This window comes from Amblyraja radiata, chromosome 3 (genome assembly GCF_010909765.2).
Source record: "Amblyraja radiata isolate CabotCenter1 chromosome 3, sAmbRad1.1.pri, whole genome shotgun sequence".
Taxonomy (NCBI): Eukaryota; Metazoa; Chordata; class Chondrichthyes; order Rajiformes; family Rajidae; genus Amblyraja; species Amblyraja radiata.
The window spans coordinates 115,667,433-115,693,050 of NC_045958.1; the positions used below are offsets into that span (position 1 = coordinate 115,667,433).

The 25,618-nt window shown below is 44.9% G+C and overlaps 1 protein-coding gene across 3 annotated transcripts in view; it reads left to right on the top strand.

Annotated features, from left to right (window-relative positions):
• Nucleotides 1-25,618, top strand: part of fam169a (family with sequence similarity 169 member A) — a 94,552-nt gene that overhangs the window by 46,438 nt on the left and 22,496 nt on the right. For all 3 annotated transcript variants that reach the window (XM_033018649.1, XM_033018650.1, XM_033018648.1), the window contains exons 2-8: nucleotides 4,043-4,179; nucleotides 5,740-5,839; nucleotides 7,989-8,074; nucleotides 10,984-11,155; nucleotides 16,507-16,686; nucleotides 18,145-18,273; nucleotides 25,189-25,322. In XM_033018649.1, coding sequence (XP_032874540.1) covers nucleotides 4,045-4,179; nucleotides 5,740-5,839; nucleotides 7,989-8,074; nucleotides 10,984-11,155; nucleotides 16,507-16,686; nucleotides 18,145-18,273; nucleotides 25,189-25,322 — 936 coding nt within the window. In that variant the 5' untranslated portion in view covers nucleotides 4,043-4,044. The remainder of the gene's footprint in view (nucleotides 1-4,042; nucleotides 4,180-5,739; nucleotides 5,840-7,988; nucleotides 8,075-10,983; nucleotides 11,156-16,506; nucleotides 16,687-18,144; nucleotides 18,274-25,188; nucleotides 25,323-25,618) is intronic.

A 25,618-nucleotide genomic window follows, 5' to 3' on the forward strand; every position in this document is an offset into this window, starting at 1 on the left:
CGTCTTTGGGATGTGGGTGAAAACCGGAGCAAGCCGTGTGGTCGACTGGGAGAACGTGCAAACTCCACGCACACAGGGTCAGGATTGAACGCTGATCTGTGGTGCTGTGGGACAAGTGTCAAGAGTGTTTTATTGTTATATGACCCAAATAGAACAATGACATTCTAAAGGGCCTGTCCCACAAGCATGCGACTGCATGCGGCAAGCGCGACCTAACGTGGTCGCTTGAGCCGTACGGCCTCGCGGGACCGGTCCCACTTCGATCGTTGGAGCCGTATGGAGTTGTGCGGAGCTGGTTCCGACATCGCACGGGACTCCGAAAAACTGACACTGTTCAAAAATTCCGCGCGGCAACGGCCTGCCGGCCCGCAGCCGCATTGAGGCCGTACGCACCGCCTCGATGGCCGTACGCACCATCTCGACGCCGTACGCAGCCTCTTGACGGTGTATGCCTAGCGCGAACTTTCCGCGGACTTCGCTCGAACTTCACGTCAACTCGTACGGGATCACTCGACCTCCGCGCAGCCCCCGCTTAAGGTTTGGTTTTGCTCGCCGCATGCAGTCGCATGCTCGTGGGACAGGCCCTTTGCTCGCAGAAGCACAATGGAAAATGTAAATATAGTATAGGAAGGAACTGCAGATGCTGGTTTAAACCGAAGATAGACACAAAAAGCTGGAGTAGCTCAGCAGGAAAGGCAATATCTCTGGAGAGAAGGAATGGGTGACGTTTCGGGTCTTAAGAAGGGTCTCGACCTGAAATGTCACCCATTCCTTCTCTCCAAAGATACTGTCCCGCTGAATTACTCCAGTTTTTTGTGAAAAGTAAATGTAGTACAGGGTACTCTGTAAACAATATAATATAACAAAGAACTTCTGTATGTATTCACACACACAAAACAATCGTGCAAAAAGACAAATGCGATGATCCCAAGTCCATGTAGTTCTGAGCTTATTTGGAGGTGTAGTGTTTAATAGCCTGATGGCTGCATGGAAGAAGCTGTTCCTGTACCTGGATATTACAGTTTTCAGGCTCCTGCACCTTCTTCCTGATGGCAGGTGTGAAATGAGTGTGTGGCCAGGGTGGCGTGGGTCTCTGATGATGCTGGCTGCCTTTTTGAGGCTGCGACTCCGGTAAATCCCTTCGATGGTGGGGAGGTCAGAGCAGGTGATGGACTGGGCAGTGTTCACAACTTTTGGCAGTCTTCATCGCTCCTGAGCATTCAAGTTGCCGAACCAGGCCGTGATTCAACCAGTCAATATGCTCTCTATCGTACACCTGTGGATGTTCAAGGGCAGCACTTCCAGCTGCGACACTGTGCTGCCGTCGAAATTTGTATATCTGATACTGATACCTCATCTGATTCAACATTGGTATAGGTGGTGTCATCCGGGGACCAGAGCAGAATCGTTTACGGCACCCCACTGACCAAGCCTATTGATCTGAAAATGGACCATTTATTCTGGCGCAGTTTTCTTTCATTAACTAATACTGGAATTAAGTCAATGTAGTTCCTCTACGTACTGGCTTTGTTTAAGGGGCACCTTAGTGAAGGTCTTCCTTAAAATCCAAATACACCACATCAACTTGTTTAGTTTCTTATTGTTCTGTGTACCAACACAGTGTATATAGGAAGGAACTGCAGATGCCGCTTTATACCGATGATAGGCACAAAGTGCTGGAGTAGCTCAGCAGGCCAGGCAGCATCTCTGGAGAAAATGATGGGTGGCGTTTCAGGTCTGAATCCCACTTCAGACTGCTAGTTCCAAGTCCAGTCTGAACAAGGGTCCCGACCCGAAACGTCACCCATCCTTTTTCTCCTGAGATGCTGCCTGTCCTGCTGAGTTACTCCAGCACTTTGTGTCTTATCTTCAGTGAAAAGCTTGTTCAATGTGCTATCCAGTCATTTCTTTGTCCTTAACTATTGCCGATTACAACCACTTTTAAAAATGTAACGGGTTTGTCAAATGTGATTTCTCTTTCATAAATCCATGTTGATTTATGATTTATAAATGTCTAGTTATCGTCTCAATAATGGATCCTAGTATTTTCCCTACTACCAATGCCAACTCAGTTTCAGTGGGGGTTTTTTCTCTTCCCTAGTTTTGGAAAGAGTGGGGTTACTAATATCTTCCAATCTGCAAGAACATTTCGAGAATCTACAGAATTTTGACAACCGGTATTTCGAGTATTTCCACAGCTGTGACTGACAAAATCCCCCAATGCAGGTCACCAGGCGATTTATTGTCTTTCTGTTCCATTAATTTATCCAATACTATTTTTAATATTCCAATAGTAATTAGAGATTAGGTTTGGGTTAAGGTTTATTATTGTTATGTGTAGCGAGGTACAGTTACAAGCTTTGTTTCACATGCAATCCAATCAGAGCGTATAATACTACAGGTCCACCACTTTTTTTGTTTCTTTTTATTTGTTATTTTATATGGATGTATGGTAATCTAATTTCTTCTCTGTAAAGCACTTTGATTTGATTTGATTTAAAAGTGCTATATAAATAAAAATTACTTAAGGGCCTGTCCCACAAGCATGCGACTCCATGCGGCAAGCGCAACCAAAAGGGCCTGTCCCACCAGCATGCGCCTGCATGCGGCAAGCGCGACCTAACGTGGTCGCTTGAGCCGTACGGCCTCGCGGGGCCGGTCCCACTTCGATCGCCGGAGCCGTATGGAGTTGTGCGGAGCTGGTCCCGACATCGCGCAGGGCTCCGAAAATCTGACCGTGTTCAAAAATTCCTCGACGCCGTACGCCCGTCGGACTTCGCTCGAACTTCACGTCACTCACTCGACCTCCGTGCGTACGGCGTCGAGGCGGCTGCGGGCTTTAGGTCGCGCTTGCCGCATGGAGTCGCATGCTCGTGGGACAGGCCCCTTCCTTACAGGCCCCATCAGTCTGAAGAAGGGTTTCGGCCCGAAACGTCGCCTATTTCCTTCGCTCCATAGATGCTGCTGCACCCGCTGAGTTTCCCCAGCAATTGTGTGTACCTTCCCCTTCCTTACTTACTTCTTCCCCGGCAACTGGTGGTCCGGCACCTCCTTTTAATCCAGACAAAATTACGAGAGCCCACCTGAAATCCCCCCCCTGGAAGTCCTCTCAAAATGGTGCCCAGGCCGGGTTACGTGACCGCTCTACTTCATCGGGACATCCGTGCCGATCGGTGGGTCGAATTTGCTCCATGCGGCTGGGGCTCTGGAACTCCAGCCTGGCTGGAGCTGGCAGATCCGATCCCTTAGCTGACTTCCACGGCCGATTGTGTGAGTCGGGATCTTGGACCCCCACAAGGCTGTGGCCACTGTTGGTCCAGCAGAACAGTTAATACGGCAAGGTTCTGGAACCAAGGGTAACAGAATATCAGTAGTGGACATGTAGACGTAAATACATTGGAGTCAAACTAGGTTAGGAGCAAAGGGGAAGACACAGAGTGCAGACTATACTCAGCATTGTAATGCATCAGTTCCATAGCACAGTCTAATGTCTGCAATGGGACAATATCCTAGCTTTGTAAGGACCATTCTGAATGATGATAAAACAACAAACTGTGGCGAGAAGCCCTGTTCCTGCTACAGATAGATTGAACAAGGGTCCCGACCCGAAACGTCACCCATCCTTTTTCTCCTGAGATGCTGCCTGTCCTGCTGAGTTACTCCAGCACTTTGTGTCTATCTTCAGTGAAAAGCTTGTTCAATGTGCTATCCAGTCATTTCTTTGTCCTTAACTATTGCCGATTACAACCACTTTTAAAAATGTAACGGGTTTGTCAAATGTGATTTCTCTTTCATAAATCCATGTTGATAGATTACGATTTTCATCGAAGCATTTAATAATCAGTACAGGAAGGAAATGACTGGGGTATCTGAAAGATGCTGCTGCAAAAAGACAACTCTATTGTTGTCTGAAGAAGGGTGACGATCCCATTCCGTCTCTCCAGAGATACTGCCTGTCCCTCTGAGTTACCCCAGCATTTTGTGTCTATTTAAACCAGCACCTACACAAACTGTATTAATGTCTTTTCTCCTTGTGTGGCAGGGATGGCATTCCCAGTGGATCTGCTCGCCGAGCTGGACTATGAAGATATTGAGCATTCAGCAGAGGAATACATGTCCAGCCTGCTCTTTGGTGACCCTGACAAGCTGGAGTATTTCACACTCCCCAACAGAAGGAAGGTACAAGACATAGCACATCTAGAGATTTAAACACAAGCTTATTGTGCTGGAAATTCTCAGCAGGGGCGGCACAGTATGGCCACGGTAGAGTTGCTGTCTTGCGGCGCCTGAGACCTGGGTTCGATCCTGACTAATGCCCCTGTCCCACTTAGGAAACCTGAACGGAAACCTCTGGAGACTTTGGGCCCCACCCAAGATTTCCGTGAGGTTCCCGGAGGTTTTTGTCAGTTTCCCTAATGGTCGAAAGTGGTTTCTGCTTCTTCTATGTTCCGGCGATTATTTCAAAAAATTCAAAACCGGCCGCGACTAAAAATAGGTTGCCGTTTTAAAAATCGGTAATTTTTTAGTCGAAGCCGGTTGCGATGCTAGTTGAAGGTGGTTGCCTGAGTGTTACATTCCACTACCTGCAACCTCTGGCAACCACCTGCAACCTCTGGCAACCACCTGCAACCTCCGGCAACCATCTTCAACTAGCATCGCACTTTCGACCATTAGGGAGACTGACAAAAACCTCCAGGAACTGCACGGAAACCTTGGGTGGGGCGCAAAGTCTCCAGAGGTTTCCGTTCAGGTTTCCTAAGTGGGACAGGGGCATTAGGGTACTGAAAACCCGTACCAAATATTTGTCTCACCGTTCGGATTTAGTCACGTCACATTTCCAGCACTTGAGTGCTTCTACCCTTAATTTATTTTCTCTGCTGTCAGCCACAAATCTCATTAGTTGTCAGTGTGATTGGTTGGGTGTCGACAATAGACAATTGACAATAGGTGCAGGAGTAGGCCATTCGGCCCTTCGAGCCAGCACCACCATTCAATGTGATCATGGCTGATCGTGGCTGATCATCCACAATCAGTACCCCGTTCCTGCCTTCTCACCACATCCCCTGACTCTGCAATCTTCAAGAGCCCTATCAACCTGAGTATTCTTGGCAACAAATTTGTTGCAAAAAAAATGTTAGGGAAATTTTTTTCACTGATTCAATCTGCACATCCAAAATCAAGATGTTGATGATGCTATAAATGTAAAATGTAAATGGAAATCACTTGGGTTGGGGGGGGGTAATACAAAGTTAATGTTCTTGATTCGTGCGGGTGTCAAGAGTTATGGGAGGGGGGGAGGCAGGAGAATGGGGTTAGGAGGAAGAGATAGATCAGCCATGATTGAATGGTGTAGACTTGATGGGCCAAATGGCCTAGTTCTGCTCCTATCACATTGTCAGATTGATGATAAATAATCAGAATGGGAAAGGTTTGGTGTGAACAACATTTTAAGAAGCAAATAAAGGTACAAGGGAGGAGAGAACATGGGGGAAGGTCCGTGACAGCCATTTTGTTTTATATACGGTCACTTTCTGCTCATTAAAATTGACCTTTTGACCTTATAGCAGCATCTGCCTGCTAAGGTGATTTAAAATGCTGGCTTGATTTTTGGAGTAAAGTACTAGTCAGGAAGGAGAAATTCATGCTAATGGACTTGTCTGAGCTAGAATGGTTTGTGAGAAGAGGTGATTTGTTTTTATTGTATTAATAGCCAAATTGACATGTGTTTCTTGAACACAGATTCCAGTGAGTCTGTCATCCATCGCTTTTGTTCCACTCTATGGTGGTGAGACGATGTATAAAATCCTGGCCTTGTTTGCTCCGGAAAGTCAATTCACAGGTTAGTGCTGTGTTTTTCTAAAACCAGTTTCCAATAAAGAGGACACTATACACTGTGCATTCTCAGTTTATTAAGTAATAAGTAATAAATATAATATTACATTGGCCAATAACTTTGTCTTTGCCTACTTGCATTTTCATATTTTCTACTGAAATGATCTGGCATAATGTGTTCTATCAAATATGTCAAATTTCAAATCCATTAATTTACAAAGACTAAGTTTCTCTGATATATAAATTAACACTTGGAGTCGTACAGCACAGAAACAGGCATTTCAACCCAACTCGCCCATGCCAACCAAGATGCTCAATCTAGCTAGTACCATTTGCCTGCATTTGACCCATATCCCTCTAAACCTTTCTTATCCGTTTACCCGTCCAAGTGTCTTTTGAATTGTACCTGCCTCAACTACCTCTTCTGGGAGCTTGTTCCATATGCCCACCACCCTCTGAGTGAAAAAAGTTGACCCTCTGGTTTAAGATGAGAGGGGAAAGATTTAATAGAACTTGCATTTTCTGTTTCTTGATTCCCCCACAGAGTAAAAGAGTCTGTGCATTCACCCTATCTATTCCGCTCATGATTTTAGACACCTCTCCTGGATCACCCCTCAGACACCTGCACTCATACTTGTTGACTACTTAACGTTTGACCAAAGTCCATAGAACGTGGGGCAGCACGATGGCGCAGCAGTAGAGTTATTGCCTTACGGCGCCAGAGACCAGGGCTTGATCCCGATTACGGGTGCTGTCTGTACTGAGTATGTACGTTCTCCCTGTGAGCACGTGCGTTTTTCCCGGGTGCTCTGGCTTCCTCCCACACTACAAATACATACAGGTAGGTAGGTTAATTGGCTTAGGTATTGTCCCTACTGTGTAGGGAGAGGATGAGAAAGTGGGATACTATAGTGGAGGGAACGGGTTGGCATGCACTTGATGGGCTGAAGGGCCTGTTTCCACACTATTTCTGAACTAGACTAAACTAAACAGAAACTCAGTTGCAGTCTGTTCTTTTAACCTTCTACTTTCTCTTGTCCTTCAAGTAGCTTAGCAACATAGAAACATAGAAACATAAATAATAGGTGCAGGAGGAGGCCATTTGGCCCTTCAAGCCAGCACCGCCATTCATTGTGATCATGGCTGATCGTCCCCTATCAATAACCCTTGACTGCCTTCTCCCCATATCCCGTGACTCCACTAGCCCCTAGAGCTCTATCTAACTCTCTCTTCAATCTATCCAGTGACTTGGCCTCCACTGCCCTCTGTGGCAGGGAATTCCTTAAATTCACAACTCTCTGGGTTAAAAAAGTTTTATCTCACCTCAGTCTTAAATGACCTCTCCTTTATTCTAAGACTGTGGCCCCTGGTTCTGGACTCGCCCAACATTGGGAACATTTTTCCTGCATCTAGCTTTCCTCTTTCCTAGGTCCATGATCAACTTCAAGTCATTGCAACACTTGGTCCCAGTCCCATAAGATATAGAAGGTACACAAAAAAGCTGGAGAAACTCAGTGGGTGCAGCAGCATCTATGGAGCGAAGGAAATAGGCAACGTTTCGGGCCGAAACCCTTCTCAGACTGATGGGGGGTGGGGGGGGGGGGGGGGGGGGGGGGGGGGCGTGGAGAAGAAAGAAGAAAGGAGGAGGAGCCCGAAGGCTGGGGGATGGGAGGAGACAGCAGGAGGTGCTGAGGAAGGGGAGGAGACAGCAAGGACTAACAAATTGAACATTGAATTCTCCCAATTTTGTTAGACCTTGCTGTCTCCTCCCCTCCCCGCCCCCCCCCCCAACGTTGCCTATTTCCTTCGCTCCATAGATGCTGCTGCACCCGCTGAGTTTCTCCAGCTTTTTTGTGTACCTTCGATTTTCCAGCATCTGCAGTTCCTTCTTAAACACCATAAGATATAGAATTTGACATGTATATTTAGACTTTATAGATACAGCACAAAAACAGGTCGTCCAGCCCACCGAGCGCACGCCAATCAGTGATCACCCCGCAGTGCGTTAGTGTACGGGGATCGCTGGTCGCTCTGAACTCGTGGGCCGTAGGGCCTGTTTCTGCGCAGTATCTCTAATCTAAACTAAACCGTTTGTATACAAAGTGAATGGGCTGAGACGAGGCCAACATTAATTCTCTCTTGCTTTCCTTTTCCAGCTGTGGCTTTGTACCTCGCGGACAGGTGGTGGGCAATAGATGACGTCATAAAAACCGCAGAGTCATCCCGCCAGGGTCTCCAGCAGGTAAATTAACACTCTTCATATTTTAAGCTTGCAATATTTTTCAAAATTTAGTGGAAATTTTCTTTAGGTAGTGGTAATTCTTTTTCTTGATGCAAGGTTTCTTGAATGTGTTCGTTAAGAGCTGTAACCAGCAGGGTTCTAACATAATGCTGAAAGCATCCATTTGGCCGGAGAGGTCTTTTTCTACTGACGGGCCATAAATGTCTCCGTGATCCCATGATATTAAAAAGCATAATTTTAAAAAAATGGTTACAATGATGTAACACCATTTGCTGGGTAGTAACAGACCAGGAGGATGTCTACTAATGGATTTACAAAAGACTGCAGCAGGGTAATTAGGTAGCAATATATCTGAAGGACGGCATGGTGGTACAGCTGTAGAGTTGCTGCCTTACAGCGTCTGGGACCTGGGTTCGATCCTGACTACGGATACTATCTGTACGTTCTCTCCGTGACCGCGTAGATTTTCCACGGGTGCTCCGGTTTTCTCCCACACTCCATAAATGTAGAGGTTTGTAGGTTAATTGGCTTCTGTAAATTGTAAATTGTCTCTTATATGAAGGATGGTGTTAGTGTCTAGTGTATGGCGTGATCGCTGGTCAGCGTGGACTCGGTGTGCCCAAGGGCCTGTTTCCACGTTGTATCTCTAAAAATCTTTTTTTTTTTAAAAGCACCTCGATTACATTGAACTGATATTTTAGGCTGCGTAGTTCAATGTAAGAAACAGCCAGAACGGATATGGGTTGCTAGATTCTCCCATGACCACAATGGAAGCCAGGAGAATGGTTTGCATTAATTTTGCAACAATTATGTAGGTATGTTGCAAAACCTACCTTAAGCATCGCTGCAGATCTGTCCAAGCTCGTGTGTGCGATTTTGGCGTCGTTGAGAGGGGGGCGGGTTTAAAACGCGATTTTCTCTCGGCTATTCAAATCGAGGTTGTTCAGCCTACTTAGTTGCTGACGAAAAATCGCTTGGAGGTTCGATCGCTGGAGCTATTTTTAAATTTAATTGGTTAATTTAATTATTATAGTAGGTTAAAAATTATCCTCTAAACCCGCGACCGCCGACAACGGGACGGATCTCATACAGGGGACAACGGAAGGTGGGTTGTTTATTTTTAGATTAAAAAGCGCTTCTTAAGATCCCTTTATACAAAGTTTTATGTTGCGAGTAGCTAATTTGGGGCCCCATTAAATCCTGCAGTATTTTTCTGGGCATTTGGGGTACAAATTCACCGCAATGGGAATGTTCTAAACCAGCGCGTTCCACAGAGTTCCACAGGATCCCACTCGAAAGCTGATTTAAATGGCCATTAATTTACAGCAATTGAACACCAAGTCCTTCCATTTGGCCTATAAATTAATGTAAATGAGTTTTAAATATCATGTTTTATTGTGAATTCTTTGTGAATGTTATTTGGACACTTAGGCTATTTAAAAATGTTAATCTTTTCTTAAGAAATGGATAGATGTTTAGCTCTAGTAATTGAAGTTTGGAATTAGCTACAATTGGGTAACTAATTAATTATATGCTTAATTTCAGGTCATCCAAGTAATATTGTTTCATATTTGTTTCAGAATGTTTCAATCTATAATAACTGAAAATTTCTTTCAGTTCTCTTAATTTTTAAGAATGTTATGGCCATTTCACTGTCCTCGATCACAGCTTTTGTGTTAAGTCCATGGAAAATCAATAGGGAACAAGATGCTAATTTCCGAGTATGAAAATGGCCATAACCTTTTTAATACTGAAGATATGAAAGTGAATTAGGTGTCAAATTAAACTTATTTTTGTGCTTTATCTGATGGGATAAATTGCAGACTTGATTTTTTAAATCTCAACATTTTGTAACATTGCTAAATTATGCTAATACTCCTCCACTCTCTGCATTTTGCTGAAAAAGATTGCCTTCATCTAGATATCACAGTGTTATGGTCAAGAGTTCCATTTATTGGGATAGTTGTTCAGAAAATAGACCATGCACTGCAAGGGGGAAATTTCTTCAGCAGAGGGTGGTGAATCTGTGAAATTCATTGCCACGGACGGTGGACATTGGGCATTCTTAAAGGGTTAAGGACCTGTCCCACTTTCACGAGGTAATTCACGAATTCTCTCGAGTTTTCCCCTTGATTCAAACTCGTAGAATGTTTGTAACGAGTCCGTAGGAGGTCGTAGGAGTTTGTAGATATATCGTAGCGGCTCGTTACGCTAGGAACTCGGGGCATCAGGTAAGTCGGGAGGTTTTTTCCAGCCCGATTAGAAATGTCCACAAGTAAAAAAAATGATAGTGATGAAGGAAATTGCAACTTTCTACTCGTATGGAGGGCATCGAAATAGTCGTGGGAATTCGTAGACATACTTATAGGAGTTTGTGAACATAGTCGTGGAAGGTCGTAGGAGTTTGTAGATTATCACGATCTTGATTTTTTTTTTTAGTTCCTTTAATCTCGGCAGAGGTTTTGAATTAAGTCGTGAAAGTGGGACAGGCCCTTTAGAGGGATATGGACCGAACGTTGGTAGGTGGGGCTAGTGTAGATGGGGCATGCTGGTTGGCGTGGACTTTGGGCCGAAGGGCCTGTTTCAAAGCTGTATGTCTCTACGACGTCACGATTCTCTCCACGCACATTCCAACATCTGCAGTTTAGTTTAGTTTAGAGATATAGCACAGAAACAGGCCCTTCAGCCCACCGATTCCATGCCGACCAGCGATCCCCTTGCATCCTACACCCTAGGGACAATTTACAGAAGCCAATTAACCTATAAACTTCCAAGTCTTTGGAATGTGGGAGAAACCCGGAGCACCCGGAGAAAACCCACACGGTTACTGCCCACTGTGCTCTGGTAATTAATTATCTTTTGAAATGCAGTCGCTTGTTAACTTTTCTACCATGTTTGTGTCACGACAGGTGACTTCGCTTGGGGAGCGCATTGTTCTCTACATTTTGAATCGCATCATTTACAGAGCCCATGAAATGAACGCTGAAGAGCTCCCTTTCCTTTGCCACGGCGCCGCTGAGTTTGCAAAAATCCTCTGGAAGTCAGGGAAAGCAATTGGATTCTATTCCATCAAACCCACAGGTATGTGGCTGGAGATCGGGATGATTACTAGGTGGCTCTAGAAATAGTGGATGCATTGGTGATCATTTTCCAATGTTCAATAGATTCAGGATCAGTTCCTGTGGATTGGAGGATAGCTAAGGTTATCCCGCTTTTCAAGAAAGGAGCGAGAGAGAAAACGGGGAATCACAGACCAGTTAGCCTGACTTCGGTGGTGGGAAAGATGCTGGAGTCTATTAATAAAGAGGTAATAATGGGGCATTTGGATAGCAGTAAAAGGATTAGTCCAAGTCAGCATGGATTTATGAAAGGGAAATCATGCTTGACTAATTTTTTGAGGATGTGACAAGTAAAATGGATGACGTGTATCTAGACTTTCAGAAAGCCTTTGATAAGGTCCCGCACAGGAGACTGGTGACTAAAATTAGAGCACATGGTATTGGGTGTAGAGTGTTGACGTGGATAGAAAATTGGTTGACAGACAGGAAGCAAAGAGTAGGAGTGAACGGGTCCTTTTCAGTTCGGCAGGCAGTGGCGAGTGGAGTGCCGCAAGGCTCGGTGTTGGGGCCGCAACTGTTTACCATATATATTAATGATTTGGACGAGGGAATTAGGAGCAGCACTAGTAAGTTTGTGGATGATACAAAGCTGGGTGGCAGTGTGAACTGTGAAGAGGATGTTAGGAGGTTGCAGGGTGACCTGGACAGGTTGAGTAAGTAGGCAGATGCGTGGCAGATGCAGTGTAAGATAAATAAATGTGAGGTTATCCACTTTGGTGGCAAAAACAAGGGGGCAGATTATTATCTCAATGGGGTTAGGTAAGGGGGAGGTACAGCGAGACCTGGGTGTTCTTGTACACCGGTCACTGAAAGTTGGCTTACAGGTACAGCAGGCATTGAAGAAAGCTAATGGAATGTTGGCCTTCATAACAAGAGGATTTCAGTGTAGGAGTAGAGAGGTTCTTCTGCAGTTGTATAGGGCTCTGGTAAGACCACATCTGGAGTATTGCGTACAGTTTTGGTCTCCTAATTTGAGGAAGGACATCCTTGTGATTGAGGCAGTGCAGCGTAGGTTCACGAGATTGATCCCTGGGATGGCGGGACTGTCATATGAGGAAAGATTGAAAAGACTAGGTTTGTATTCACTGGAGTTAAGAAGGATGAGGGGGTATCTTATAGAAACATATAAAATTATAAAAGGACTGGACAAGCTACATGCAGGAAAAATGTTCCCAATGTTGGGCGAGTCCAGAACCAGGGGCCACAGTCTTAGAATAAAGGGGAGTCCATATAAGACTGAGGTGAGAAAAAACTTTTTCACCCAGAGAGTTGTGAATTTGTGGAATTCCTTGCCACAGAGGGCAGTGGAGGCCAAATCACTGGATGGATTTAAGAGAGAGTTAGATAGAGCTCTAGGGGCTAGTGGAAATCAAGGGATTTGGGGAGAAGGCAGGCACGGGTTATTGATTGGGGACGATCAGTCATGATCAGCCATGATCACAATGCTGGCTCAAAGGGCCGAATGGCCTCCTCCTGCACCTATTTTCTATGTCTATGTCTAGAATCGAGGCTGTACAGTTTAGTTTATTGTCACGTGTACCGAGGTACAGTGAAAAGCTTTTGTTGCGCGCTGACCAGTCAGCAGAAAGACAATACATGATTACAATCGAGCCATTCACAAGTGTATGGATACATGAACTATAAGGGAATAACGTTTGGTGCAAGGTAAAGCTAGTAAAGTCTGATGAAAGAGTCTGAGGGTAACCAATAAGGTAGATAGTAGTTCAGGTCTGCTCTCTGGTTGTGGTAGGATGGTTCAGTTGCCTGATAACAGCTTGGAAGAAACTGTCCTTGAATCTGGTTGTGTGCGTTTTCACACTTCTATACCTTTCGCCCGATAAGAGAGGGGAGAAGAGGGAGTGGCCAGGATGCGACTCGTCCTTGATTATGCTGCTGGCCTTGCCGAGGCAGCGGGAGGTATAAATGGAGTCAATGGAAGGGAGGTTGGTTTGTGTGATTGGCTGAACTGCATCGACAATTCGCTGCAGGTGAGGGTGTAGGGGAGATTTCTCAGAACAATACCCAGTTGTCATATTTTGTGGGATGGCTGGGGATATTGGGATTGTTCTCCTTGAGAATAGATGTGCTCAAAATGTGATGAGCTTTAACGGAGTAATATTAAAGTTGCAATTTATTGGCAGGAAGGTTTATTGGACGGCACGGTGGCGCAGCGGTAGAGTTGCTGCCTGACAGCGCCAGAGACCCGGGTTTGATCCTGACTACGGGTGCTGTCTGTACGGAGATTGTATGTTCTCCGTGTGACCATGTGGGTTTTCTCCGGGTGCTCCGGTTTCCTTCCACATTCCAAAATTTGTAGGTCAATTGGCTTCTGTAAATTGTTCGTAGGTAAGGTGTAGGTGATAGCACGGGGTGATCGTTGTTCTAATTGAATTGTCCGACATAAAGGAATAGTGAAGCTAGTTGCCATGGCAACTTCCGAAATAGAGATTTCAGTATCTAGTAGAGGGGAAACAGTTGTAGGGCCGTGGGGAAGGAGCAGTGGAGGTGAACTAATTGGACAGACTTTTAAAAGAACTGGTATCTGCTAAGCTCAGACGATTCTGAGATGCTTTTTTTCCCCCAACTATGTTTTGTACTTCTATCAAAAAAATATCAGCTGTTCCCTCACTCTCGTCTCCCGTTCCATCCCGACTGCCTTTGTCGTTTTAACTTCTCCTTTTATGCTGAGTGTTGTGTGGGTTCTGTTCTCGTTTATGTTTTAACCATCCTTCATCTCATTTTCTCAAAGAGATTGCTGTTGAGTGCATCATTGTTGATCCCAAAGCTGTGCCTGTTTGCCAATCAGTATGACAACCATGGTAGTTGTATCTCCAAGCTGGGTATCTGTATTGTGTGATGTTAATGTCCACCTATCCTTCTTTAGATGGAAGGCCCAGTAGCTAGTGTCAACCTACTATTTGGGGACGACAGATGGCACAATGGGCTAAGTGTTCGGCTGGCAACCGGAAGGTAGCCGGTTCGAATCCCGCTTGGAGTGCATACTGTCGTTGTGTCCTTGGGCAAGACACTTCACCCACCTTTGCCTGTGTGTGAATGTGTGTGAGTGATTGGTGGTGGTCGGAGGGGCCGTAGGCGCAGATTGGCAGCCACGCTTCCGTCAGTCTGCCCCAGGGCAGCTGTGGCTACAGAAGTAGCTTACCACCACCGAGTGTGACTGAGGAGTGAATGAATAATGCGATGTAAAGCGCCTTGAGTATTAGAAAGACGCTATATAAATCCCATCCATTATTATTATTATTATTTGGGTTCCGTACAGTACAGGTCCAACACTTTTTTTTCTTTTTTCCGGCGCTCTTGTTTCCTGAGCGTTTCTGGATTCTGAAGATTCTGAGTTCAATGTTTTAGCCGAGAGGACGTTTTCCCTCGTATTACTGAAAGCTTCCCTGAATGCACAAGGATGTCACATCCCTGTATTGTGTAGTAGTCCTCCTTCTGCTGGGACCTCATTCCAGACCCGTCAAGCCTGAGTCAGTGCTACCATGACTAATGTGCTTCAATACTATACGATAGGACTTTATTTATCCCAGGAGGGAAAGTGATCTGCCGACAGTCATAAAAACAAAAGGTACATGAAACATTAAATTAAAGTGACAAGTGGAAAGGATTGTGGATGTGCGAAGATTTGGGATGGGTGGGGGGGGTCTACCCACCACAGAGGAGAAGTTGTATCGTTTGATAGCCACAGGGAAGAAGGATCTCCTGTGGCGTTCTGTTCTGCATCTTGGTGGAACCAGTCTGTTGCTGAAGGAATGTGGAGTGGAGGTTGTGGGATAAACTCTGCATTCTATAAATCACCAAGGTGGGATGCTGCTGTATGATGGCAAGGTCGAACATTTATAATTTTCTTTTGGAACTTGTGTCTTGAGTCTCCTTTGTAAGAGCAGTAGGTGGCACAGTTGATTGGATTTGGATAAGTAACAAATTAGTTTAGTATAGAGACAGTTTTTGGGGTGGCGCAGTGGTAGAGCTGCTACCTTATAGCATCAGAGACCCGGGTTTGATCCTGACTACTGGTGCTGTCTGTATGGAGTTTCTACTTCCTCCTGTGACCACATGGGTTTGCTCCAGTTTCCTCCCGCGCTCCAACCACTTGCAGGTTTGTAGGTTAATTGGCTTTGGTAAAATTGTAAATTGTCCTTGCTGTGTAGGATGGTGTTATTTTATGGGGTGATCGCTGGCCAGCGCGGACTCGGTGGGCCCAAGGGGCTGTTTCTGCGTTGTATCTCTAAAGCCCAAAGATACAGCATGGAAACGGGCCTTTCAGCCCACCAAGTGTACGCTGACCAGCGATGTCTGTTCACACTTTTTCTATGTTATCTCACTTTCTCATCCGCTCCCCACACACTAGGGGCAATTTACCGAGGCCAATGAACCTACAAACCCCGCACGTCTTTAGAGTGTGGGAGGAAACCAACACGGTCACAGGGCAAACGTGCAAACTCCGCACTGACAGCACCCGAGGTCAGGATTGAACCTGGGTCTCTGGGGTTGCGAGGCAGCAGCTCAACCAGCTGGGCCACCGTGCTGCCCTATTTATGAGTTTGACATGACTGTATCTTTGTATCTATGGTCTAGCATCTGTTTGGATAGCATGCAAAACAAAGCCTTTTGCTAATACCTCAGTACAGGTGACAATAATTAACCATCAACCGACTCCAACTGGTCCAGAACGCAGCCGCCCGACTCATCACCCACACCAAATCCTGGCATCACATCACTCCAGTCCTCAAACAACTTCACTGGCTTCCCATCTCCCACCGGATCACCTACAAAATCCTGGTCCTCACCTACAAAGCCCTCCACCATCTGGCCCCCCCATATCTCACTGACCTCCTCTCCCCCTACCAACCCTCACGGTCCCTCAGATCCACATCAGCCGGTCTCCTCTCCATCCACAAGTCCAACCTCCGCAGTTTTGGGGACAGAGCCTTCTCCAGGGCAGCTCCCAGGCTCTGGAACTCCATCCCCCAACTGATCCGCAATTCCGTGTCCCTCACCATCTTCCAGTCCCGCCTCAAGACCCATCTCTTCACCTCTGCCTATCCTTAGCCCCACGTCCCCCTCCCTTTTCATCTGTGCTTGAATTGCCTCATATTGTGTTTTGAATTGAATTCTGTCTTTACTTTGTGTACTAGTCATGTCTCTACTATTTATTTCATTCCCCTTACATGTTTTTCCTCTACTTGCTAAATTTTTGTGTCCTTGAGAGTCTTGAAAGGCGCCCATAAATAAAATTTATTATTATTATTATTAATAATTAATCACAACCGTTATTATCATTTTACTCTATAGGAAGCAAGTGTCAAGCCTTCCTGACTCGGTGCTACCGGCTGCCTGTCCTGGACACCATCTTTGTGAGGAAGAAGCACCGTGGGAAGGGATATGGTCTGCAGATGCTGGAAGATTTTGTTGACTGTTTCACAGAGGAAGCATTGGGTTTGAGATATCCACTCTCGCCATCTATGTATGCAGGTAAAAAATATATCAAACCCCGTATTGTAAAAAGTTGTATTTTTGACAATTGATACAATAGCATCATTAGGATACTCCGTTTGAAAGGTTCTGGTGAGTCTTTAATATATATCACTGAAACAAACATTGAGTCTGAAGAAGGGTCTCGACCCGAAATGTCACCCATTCCTCTATCTATGGAAAAAATTGTTATTTTATTAAGCTATAGCAAGCGCCTAATGGAAATTGAGCGAAAACTTGATAGCTCATAGCTACTCTTTTAAGGCAAACTTTAGTTTTAGAGATACAGTGTAGAAAAAGGCCCTTTAGCCCATCAAGAGAGTGCTGACCAGTATGCTAGTTCTATTCTATTCCAGAACAAGGGGTCACAGTTTAAGGATAAGAGGGAAGTCTTTTAGGACCGAGATGAGAAAATCATTTTTTACACAGAGAGTGGTGAGTCTGTTGAATTCTCTGCCACAGAAGGTAGTTGAGGCCAGTTCATTGGCTATATTTAAGGGAGTTAGATGTGGCCCTTGTGGCTAAAGGGATCAGGGGGTATGGAGAGAAGGCAGGTATGGGATACTGAGTTGGATGATCAGCCATGATCATATTGAATGGCGGTGCAGGCTCGAAGGGCCGAATGGCCTACTCCTGCACCTATTTTCTATGTTTCTATCCTACACACTAGGGACAATTTTACAGAAACTAATTAACCTACAAACCTGTATGTCTTTGGAAAGTGGAAGTATTCCAGAGCGCCCGGAGAAAACCCAAGTGGCGACAGGGAGAACATACAAACTCCCTACAGACAGCTCCTGTAATCAGGATCGAACCCGGGTCTCTGGCACTGTAAGGCAGCTTCTCTACCACAGTACTTTCTTAAACATATCTTTGGATTACTCAACCCATTTTACCAAGGATATTCACAATATTGGTATTGGTTTAGAAACAGAAACATAGAAAAGGAATGCACCCAAGTGAAGGAAATTGGGTGCATGCCAAAGGTCAAAACCTTTCCCAAAATCTCCTAGAAACATAGAAACATAGAAAATAGATGCAGGAGTAGGCCGTTTGGCTCTTTGAGCCAGCTCCGCCATTCAATATGATCATGGCTGATCATCCAAAATCAGTGCCCCGTTCCTGCTTTCTCCCCATATCATTTGACTCCGTTAGCCCTAAGAGCTATATCTAACTCTATCTCTTGAATACATCAAGATGTATTCCTAGACTTGGATGTAGTCATACAGAGGCGAGCAAGATTGAGACGCGGCTGAATTTTAACGGATGGATGAACTTTAAGTTTGAGGCATTGAGGGATCCGGCCTCGTGATTAATTTCATTTGTCTTTTTACTATTTATTTAGTTCAATAACCTGTGAGCATTATTTGGACAATGTGACTGATTAAACATAAAAGGCTCCTCAGTCTAAACTCGTTGTGTCTCCAAGTTTTTCATGGCTTCTTTTCATTTCTTTAGTCTGCCAGAAGTATCTGAACAATTATCCTGATGATCACAACCTTCTTTGGGAAGTTGAAGGCGTTGGACACCCCTTCCAGCGAACTCTAATTGCTGACAGGCTGCTGGCACAGATATCACCTATAGAAGGTAATGCAGGCCTCATGTAGAGTCAGAAGAAAGGCTCTTCGCTTCAACTTGGCCATGCCGACCAATATGCACTGTCTAACCTAGCCCCATTTGCCTGCGTTTGACTTAAGTTTTCCCGTTCATGTACCCGTCCAAGTGTCTTTTTAAATGTTGTTTATAGTATCTTTCTCAACTACCTGCTCCGGCAGCTCGTTTCATAGCGAGAGGATTTGAGTTTAGGAGCAAGGGCTTCCTTCTACAGTTGTACAAGGCCCTGATGAGACCACACCTGGAGTATTGTGTGCAGTTTTGGTCTCCTAATTTGAAGAAGGGCATTATTGCTATTGAGGGAGTGCAGCGTAGGTTCACCAGGTTAATTCCCAGGGTGGCGGGACTGACATATGATGAAAGAATGGGTCGACTGGGCTTATGTTGACTGGAATTTAGAAGGATGAGAGGGTAGCTTATAGAAACATATACAATTCTAAAAAGATTGGACAAGCTAGATGCAGGAAAAATGTTCCCGATGTTGGGGGAGTCCAGAACCAGGGGTCACAGTTTAAGAATAAGGGGTAGGCCATTTAGAACTGAGATGAGGAAAAAACTTTTTCAACCAGAGAGTTGTGAATCTGTGGAATTCTCTGCCACAAAAGGCAGTGGAGGCCAATTCACTGGATGTTTTCAAGAGAGAGCTAGATATAGCTCTTGGGGCTAATTGAATCAATATAAGGGGAAAAAGCAGAAGCAGGTTTTAGATGATCAGCCATGATCATATTGAATGGCGGTGCTGGATCGAAGGGCCGAATAGCCAACTCCTGCACCTATATTTCTATGTTTCAATGTACCCGCCACCCTGAGTGAAATATCTCCTCTCTCCATCCATCCAAACTCTAAAGATCCTGTCCCTACACATTTTGACAGCTATTTGTTATTTTTAAACAGGTTTGACATCTCAGCTTGATAGGACTTTGATTAGGCCGCATCTGGTGTAATGTGTGCAGTTTTGGTCACCCCATTACAGTAAGGTTGTGGAGACTATAGAGCGGGCACTTACCAGAATGCTGCCTGAATCAGAGGGTATTAGTTACAAAGTGATAGACACAAATACTGGAGTAACTCAGCGGGACAGGCAGCATCTCTGGAGAAAAGGAATGGGTGGACGTTTCAGGTCCAGATCCTTCGGATCTGAAGAAGGGTCACGACCCGAAATGTCATCCATTCCTTCTCTCCAGAGATGCTGCCTGTCCCACTGAGTGACTCCAGCATTTTGTGTCTTATCTTCGGTGTAAACCAGCATCTGCAGTTCCTTTCTACACAGCTACAAGGAGACGTTGGACAATCTTGAATGTTTTTGCTCAGGTACTTTGGGCGCAGAGGGAGGGAGCTGATAGATGTATTTAAAATTGTGAGGGATAGATAGGGTAGGCATTTGCAACGTTTTAAAATGCCCTGAACATCGGTGCACCACAGGGCTGTGTGTTGAGCCCCTTCCTCTTCTCCCTCTACACTCTCGACTGCAAACCCACCCATGAGGCCAACACCATATTAAAGTTTGCAGATGACACCATCGTGGTAGGCAGGATCACGAGTAACAACGAGGCCAGCCTACAGGACAGAGGTAGAGAACCTTGTGAGCTGGAGCCGTGAGAACAACCTGATCCTCAATGCAGCAAAAACAAAGGAGATGATCCTGGACTTCAGGAGGAGACCGAAGACCTTCGTCCATCAGCCCATCACCATTAACGGCGAGACAGTGGAGGCTGTGGAGAACATCAGGTACCTCGGGGTCAACATCAGCCACGACCTGACCTGGACCGTCAACATCACGGCGACGGCCAAGAAAGGACTTCAAAGGCTTCACTTCCTGAGGTGCTTGAAGAGGGCACGTCTCCCACAACAGCTGCTGGTGAGCTTCTACAGGTCAGCCATTGAGTCAGTTCTCACATACTGCATCACAGTATGGTACTCTGGCTGTACCGCAGAGAACAGGAAAGCTCTCCAACGCGTCATTAAAACTGCTGAGAGGATCACTGGCACCCAGCTCCCCAGACTGCAGGACATCTACCGGACCCGCTGCATCCGGAGGGTCAAGGGCATCATTAGAGACAGCACACACCCTGGACACTGTCTCTTCACCCTCCTGCCCTCAGGAAGACGATACAGGACACTGAGCGCCCGCACGACAAGACTAAAATACAGCTTCTACCATAGAGCTGTGACACTACTGAACTCTATCCCCCTCCCACACTGATTCCCCCCCTCTCTCTCACACACCCGCCCATACTCCTGTATGTTTATAGTCTAATTTTTTAATAGTTCTTTTTTTAAACGTATTTTTATACTTATATTCCTGTGCAGCTGGAGGACTGCTCCAACAGAATTTCGTTGTCTTGTACAATGACAATAAAGATTTATCTATCTTTATCTAAGGTGGGATTGGCAAAGACTAGACGACATGGGTTTAAGCTGAAGAGGTAAAGTTTAAGGAAGATGCACAATAGAGGCTTTTGAATAGGCACATGGATATGGATTACATGCAGGCAGGGGAGATGAGTTTAATTTGCCATCATGTTCAGCATGGACATTGTGGGATGAAGGGCCTGTTGCACTGCTATAATATTCTCTCTATTTGTCACATATTAGTTTATCACCTCCAAGATTACATTCTGTTGTCTGGATGTTCATGTCAGAACTGATTTGTAGGAAGAGCCTGCAGGCTTGTACTGAATTCTGAGACTTGTTTTCTTTGAGGCATTGCAGCCCTAATCCCAGGAAGCAGTTTTTTTTTTCTCCCATTGTGTCAAGTACTATTAATTGTTAGTTTAGTTCTTTTGCTTGCAAAGGGTTAGAAGACATCTGTTTGTTCAAATCTGAATGTTATAATCTATCTTTGTGGATGTTGGTTTATGATGAATTGGGATGACTCTAGAATGTGTGACTGCTAAGGAAGTTGGTGTTTACTGCAAGATGAAGCAGATTTTGAGAGTATCAGTGAAGTTGAGTTAATTTGTTTAGAGATAGGAATATAGAAAATAGACGCAGGATTAGGTCATTCCATGGCTGATCATCCAAAATCAATACCCTGTTCCTGCTTTCTCCCCATATCCCTTGACTCCGTTAGCCCTAAGAATCTAATGCCCCACTTAGGAAACCTGAACGGAAACCTCTGGAGACTTTGCGCCCCACCCAAGGTTTCCGTGCGGTTCCCGGAGGTTTTTGTCAGTCTCCCTAATGGTCGAAAGTGGTCTCCGCTTCTTCTATGCTCCGGCGATTATTTCAAAAAATTCAAAACTGGCCTTGACTAAAAATAGGTTGCCGTTTTAAAAATCGGTAATTTTTTAGTCGAAGCCGGTTGCGATGCTAGTTGAAGGTGGTTGCCGGAGGTTGCAGGTGGTACCTGCAACGGCATTACTCTCTCTTGAAAACATCTAGTGAATTGGCCCCACTGCCTTCTGTGGCAGAGAATTCCACAGATTCACAACTTTTTGGGTGAGAAAGGTTTCCCTCATCTCAGTTGGAATATACAGTTACATGGAGACTGACCCTCCGGCCCACCAAGTCCACGCTGACCACTGATCACCCATTCACATTAGTTGTATATTATCCTCGTTTCTCATCCACTCCCTGCACACAAGGGGCAATTTACAGTGGCACATTTACCCATCAACCCGCAAGTCTCCAGGAGGTCTTGGGGAGAACGTGCAAACTCCACACAGTGAGCACCCAAGGTCGGGATCGAACCTGGGTCTCTGATGCTGTGAGACGTCAGCTCCTGCCGCTGGGCTGCCCTCAATAGCTTATAATTTCTCACTTTTTCCACTATTTGTTGTATTTCTAATGTTTAGCAAAATCCTATTATAAAGTGGGTGCACATTTATGCTTTTTTTCTAGAAAGGAGGAGTAGCTACATTTAATAATCCTGCATGAAAGAAGAGCTCATTGAATCATTTCCCCAGGGCAATCATGATCCAATCACGCCTTCAAGTCATTGGGTTGAAGCAATCAGAAGAAGGGCCCTGACCTGAAACACCACCTATCATTGTTCTACGGAGATAGTGCCTGACCTTTTGATTTACTCTGGCACTTTTTTTTAATTGTAAACCAGCAACTGCAATTCTTTGTGTCTACATTCAAACCATTTGCTTTGGTTTAGTTTAGAGAAACAGCATGGAAACCCTGACCCACTGGGGCCACACTGACCATTGATTAGCAATGTTACAACATTTTGAGATTTAAAAAATCAAGTCTGTAATTTATCCCATCAGATAAAACATAAAAAGAAGTTTAATTTGACACCTAATTCACTTTCATATCTCATGTATTTAAAAAGTTATGGCCATTTTCATACTCGGAAATTAGCATCTTGTTCCCTATTGATTTTCTATGGACGTAACAAAAAAGCTGTGATCGTGGACAGTCAAAAGCCCATAACATTCTTAAAAATTAAGAGAACTGAATGAAATTTTCAGTTATCATAGATTGAACCATTCTGAAACAAATATAAAATAATCTTACTTGGATGACCTTAAATTAAAGCATATAATTAGTTAGTTACCCAAGTGTAGCTAATTTCAAACTTCAATTACTAGATCTAAACATCTATCCATTTCTTAATAAATGATTAACATTTTTAAATAGCCTAAGTGTGCAAATAATATTCATAAATAATTCACAATAAAACATGATTTTTAAATCTCATTTACATTAATTTATAGGCCAAATGGAAGGAATTTAGTGTTCAATTGCTGTAAATTAAAGTCCATTTTAAATCAGCTTTCTAGTGGGATCCTGTGAACGCGCTGGTTTAGAACGTTCACATTGCGGTAGATTTGTGCCTCAAATGCCCAGAAAAATACTGCGGGATATAATGGGGCCAAAATGAGCTACTCGCAATATTAAACTTTGTATAAAGGGATCTTAAGAAGCCCTTTTAAATGTAAAAATAAGCTACATACCTTCTGTGGTTTGCTCTATGCGACCCTGACGGCTGTCGGTGGTCGCGGGTTTAGAGATTGATTTTTAAACTACTATAACTATTATACGAGGCCTTTAAAACTAATAATAGCTTTTGCGACGGGGTCTTCCAGCGATTTTTCGTTAATAATTAACTAGGCTGAACATCTTCGATTGGAACAGCCTAGAGAAAATCGCGTTTTAAACCCGCCCCCCTCTAAACGGCGCCAAAATCGCGCACACCCGCAGCGACAGATTTTCAGCGACGCTTCAGGTAGGCTTTGCAACATACCTACATTGATCACCTGCTTCCACCTTCTCATCCACATCCTGCATGCCAGGGCCAATTTCTAGAGGCCAATTAATCTACAAACCTTCATGTATTTGGGATGTGGGAGGATACTGGAGTACCAGTATAAAACCCACATGGTCACAGAGAGAGCGTACACTACCAGAAGTCAGGATCGAACCTGGGTCTCTGGTATTGTGAGGCACCAGCTCTACCAGCTACACCACTGTGGTGTGCCTTTAATAGTTAATAATGGAAGGAGCACAAAATGCAGTTGTCTGCTGGCAATCACTGCTCCATTGGGAGCTCGGCAACACAACTAATAAGATGCCCCAAACAAAGACAGCGCTGGAGTGACTCAGCCGGTTGGGTAGCATCTCCAGAGAACATTGAGAGGTGACATTTTAGGTTGTGAACCCTCCTTCAGTCTGAAACGTCAAAACAGGACAACCTGAAACATCACCTATCCATGTTTTCCAGAGATACTACCTGACCTGCTGAGTTGCTGCAGCACTTTGTGTCCTTTTTATTTTGTAAACCAGCATCTGCAGTTCCTTGTGTCTCATTAATAGAAACAGAAACATAGAAAATAGGTGCAGGAGGAGGCCATTCGGCCCTTTGAGCCAGCACTGCCATTCATTGTGATCATGGCTGATCATCCCTATCAATAACCCGTGCCTGCCTTCTCCCCATATCCCTTGACCCCACTAGCCCCTAGAGCTCTATCTAATTCTCTCTTAAATCCATCCAGTGACTTGGCCTCCACTGCCCTCTGTGGCAGGGAATTCCATAAATTCACAACTCTCTGGGTGAAAAAGTTTTTTCTCACCTCAATCTTAAATGACCTCCCCTTTATTCTAAGACTGTGGCCCCTGGTTCTGGACTCGCCCAACATTGGGAACATTTTTCCTGCATCTAGCTTGTCCAGTCCTTTTATAATTTTATATGTTTCTATAAGATCCCCCTCATCCTTCTAAACTCCAGTGAATACAAGCCTAGTCTTTTCAATCTTTCCTCATATGACAGTCCCGCCATCCCAGGGATCAATCTCGTGAACCTACGCTGCACTGCCTCAATCACAAGGATGTCCTTCCTCAAATTAGGAGACCAAAACTGTACACAATACTCCAGATGTGGTCTCACCAGGACCCTGTACAACTGCAGAAGAACGGCTCTGGTGAGACCACATAATAAGTTGCCAAAGTATATTTTCTATAACGGGTAATAAACTTTTAAAAGACATTTGGACAGATACGTTGATAAAAAGATTTTATGGGTATATGGGCCAAATGCGGGGGACTAGTGTTGATGGGGGCATGGGAAAATTGGGCCGATGGGATGTTTCCCTGCTGTATAACTCTCTAACTCTCGTTAGCCATGAGCAGACTTGCTGTGGCATTCGCTACTTTGCATTAATGACGACACATCAAAAATTGTTTGTACATTAATTCTGGGTGTCCTAGAAGGTGCGATACAAATGCCTGCCTTTACTTTGCTCCATCAGCTTTTCCCACCAACATGAATTTATAAAGGAAAATACTGCCACAAAAGCTGTAATGTGCATCATGGCCGATATGGGCAAGTTGGGCCTAGAGGCCTGTTACCGTGCTGTAAGACTCCAAGTCTGTTTTCTGTTGCACAATTGACTTGCTCTTATCTATGTGGCCAACTGGTATGTGTGTGTTTCTCTCGAGGTACGGATATCTCCCAGGAGGATGAACAGGGAAGTGTGGGAGGAGAGTCTTCATCTCTGGTCCTGACGGAGACTGAAAGTGGAAGCCAGCTGCCTGGCCACGTGAAGAAGCAGCTGAACCTGACAGAATTGCCTGTAGGTTCCCATTGATTTGTTTCCCTTTGTTCAGTGAGGGGCTGGTGGGGGGGGGGGAGAGTCTAGAATGATGGCAATCCAGAGAGTTATTGCTGTCATGTGTGTCAACAAATGAAGTTTAGTTTAGTTTTCAAAATACAGTGTGGAAACAGGCCCTTCGGCCCACCGAGCCCACACTGACCAGCGATCCCCGTGCACTAACACTATCCTACACACACTAGGGATGGCGGGACTGTCATATGCTGAGAGAATGGAGCGGCTGGGCTTGCATACTCTGGAGTTCAGAAGGATGAGAA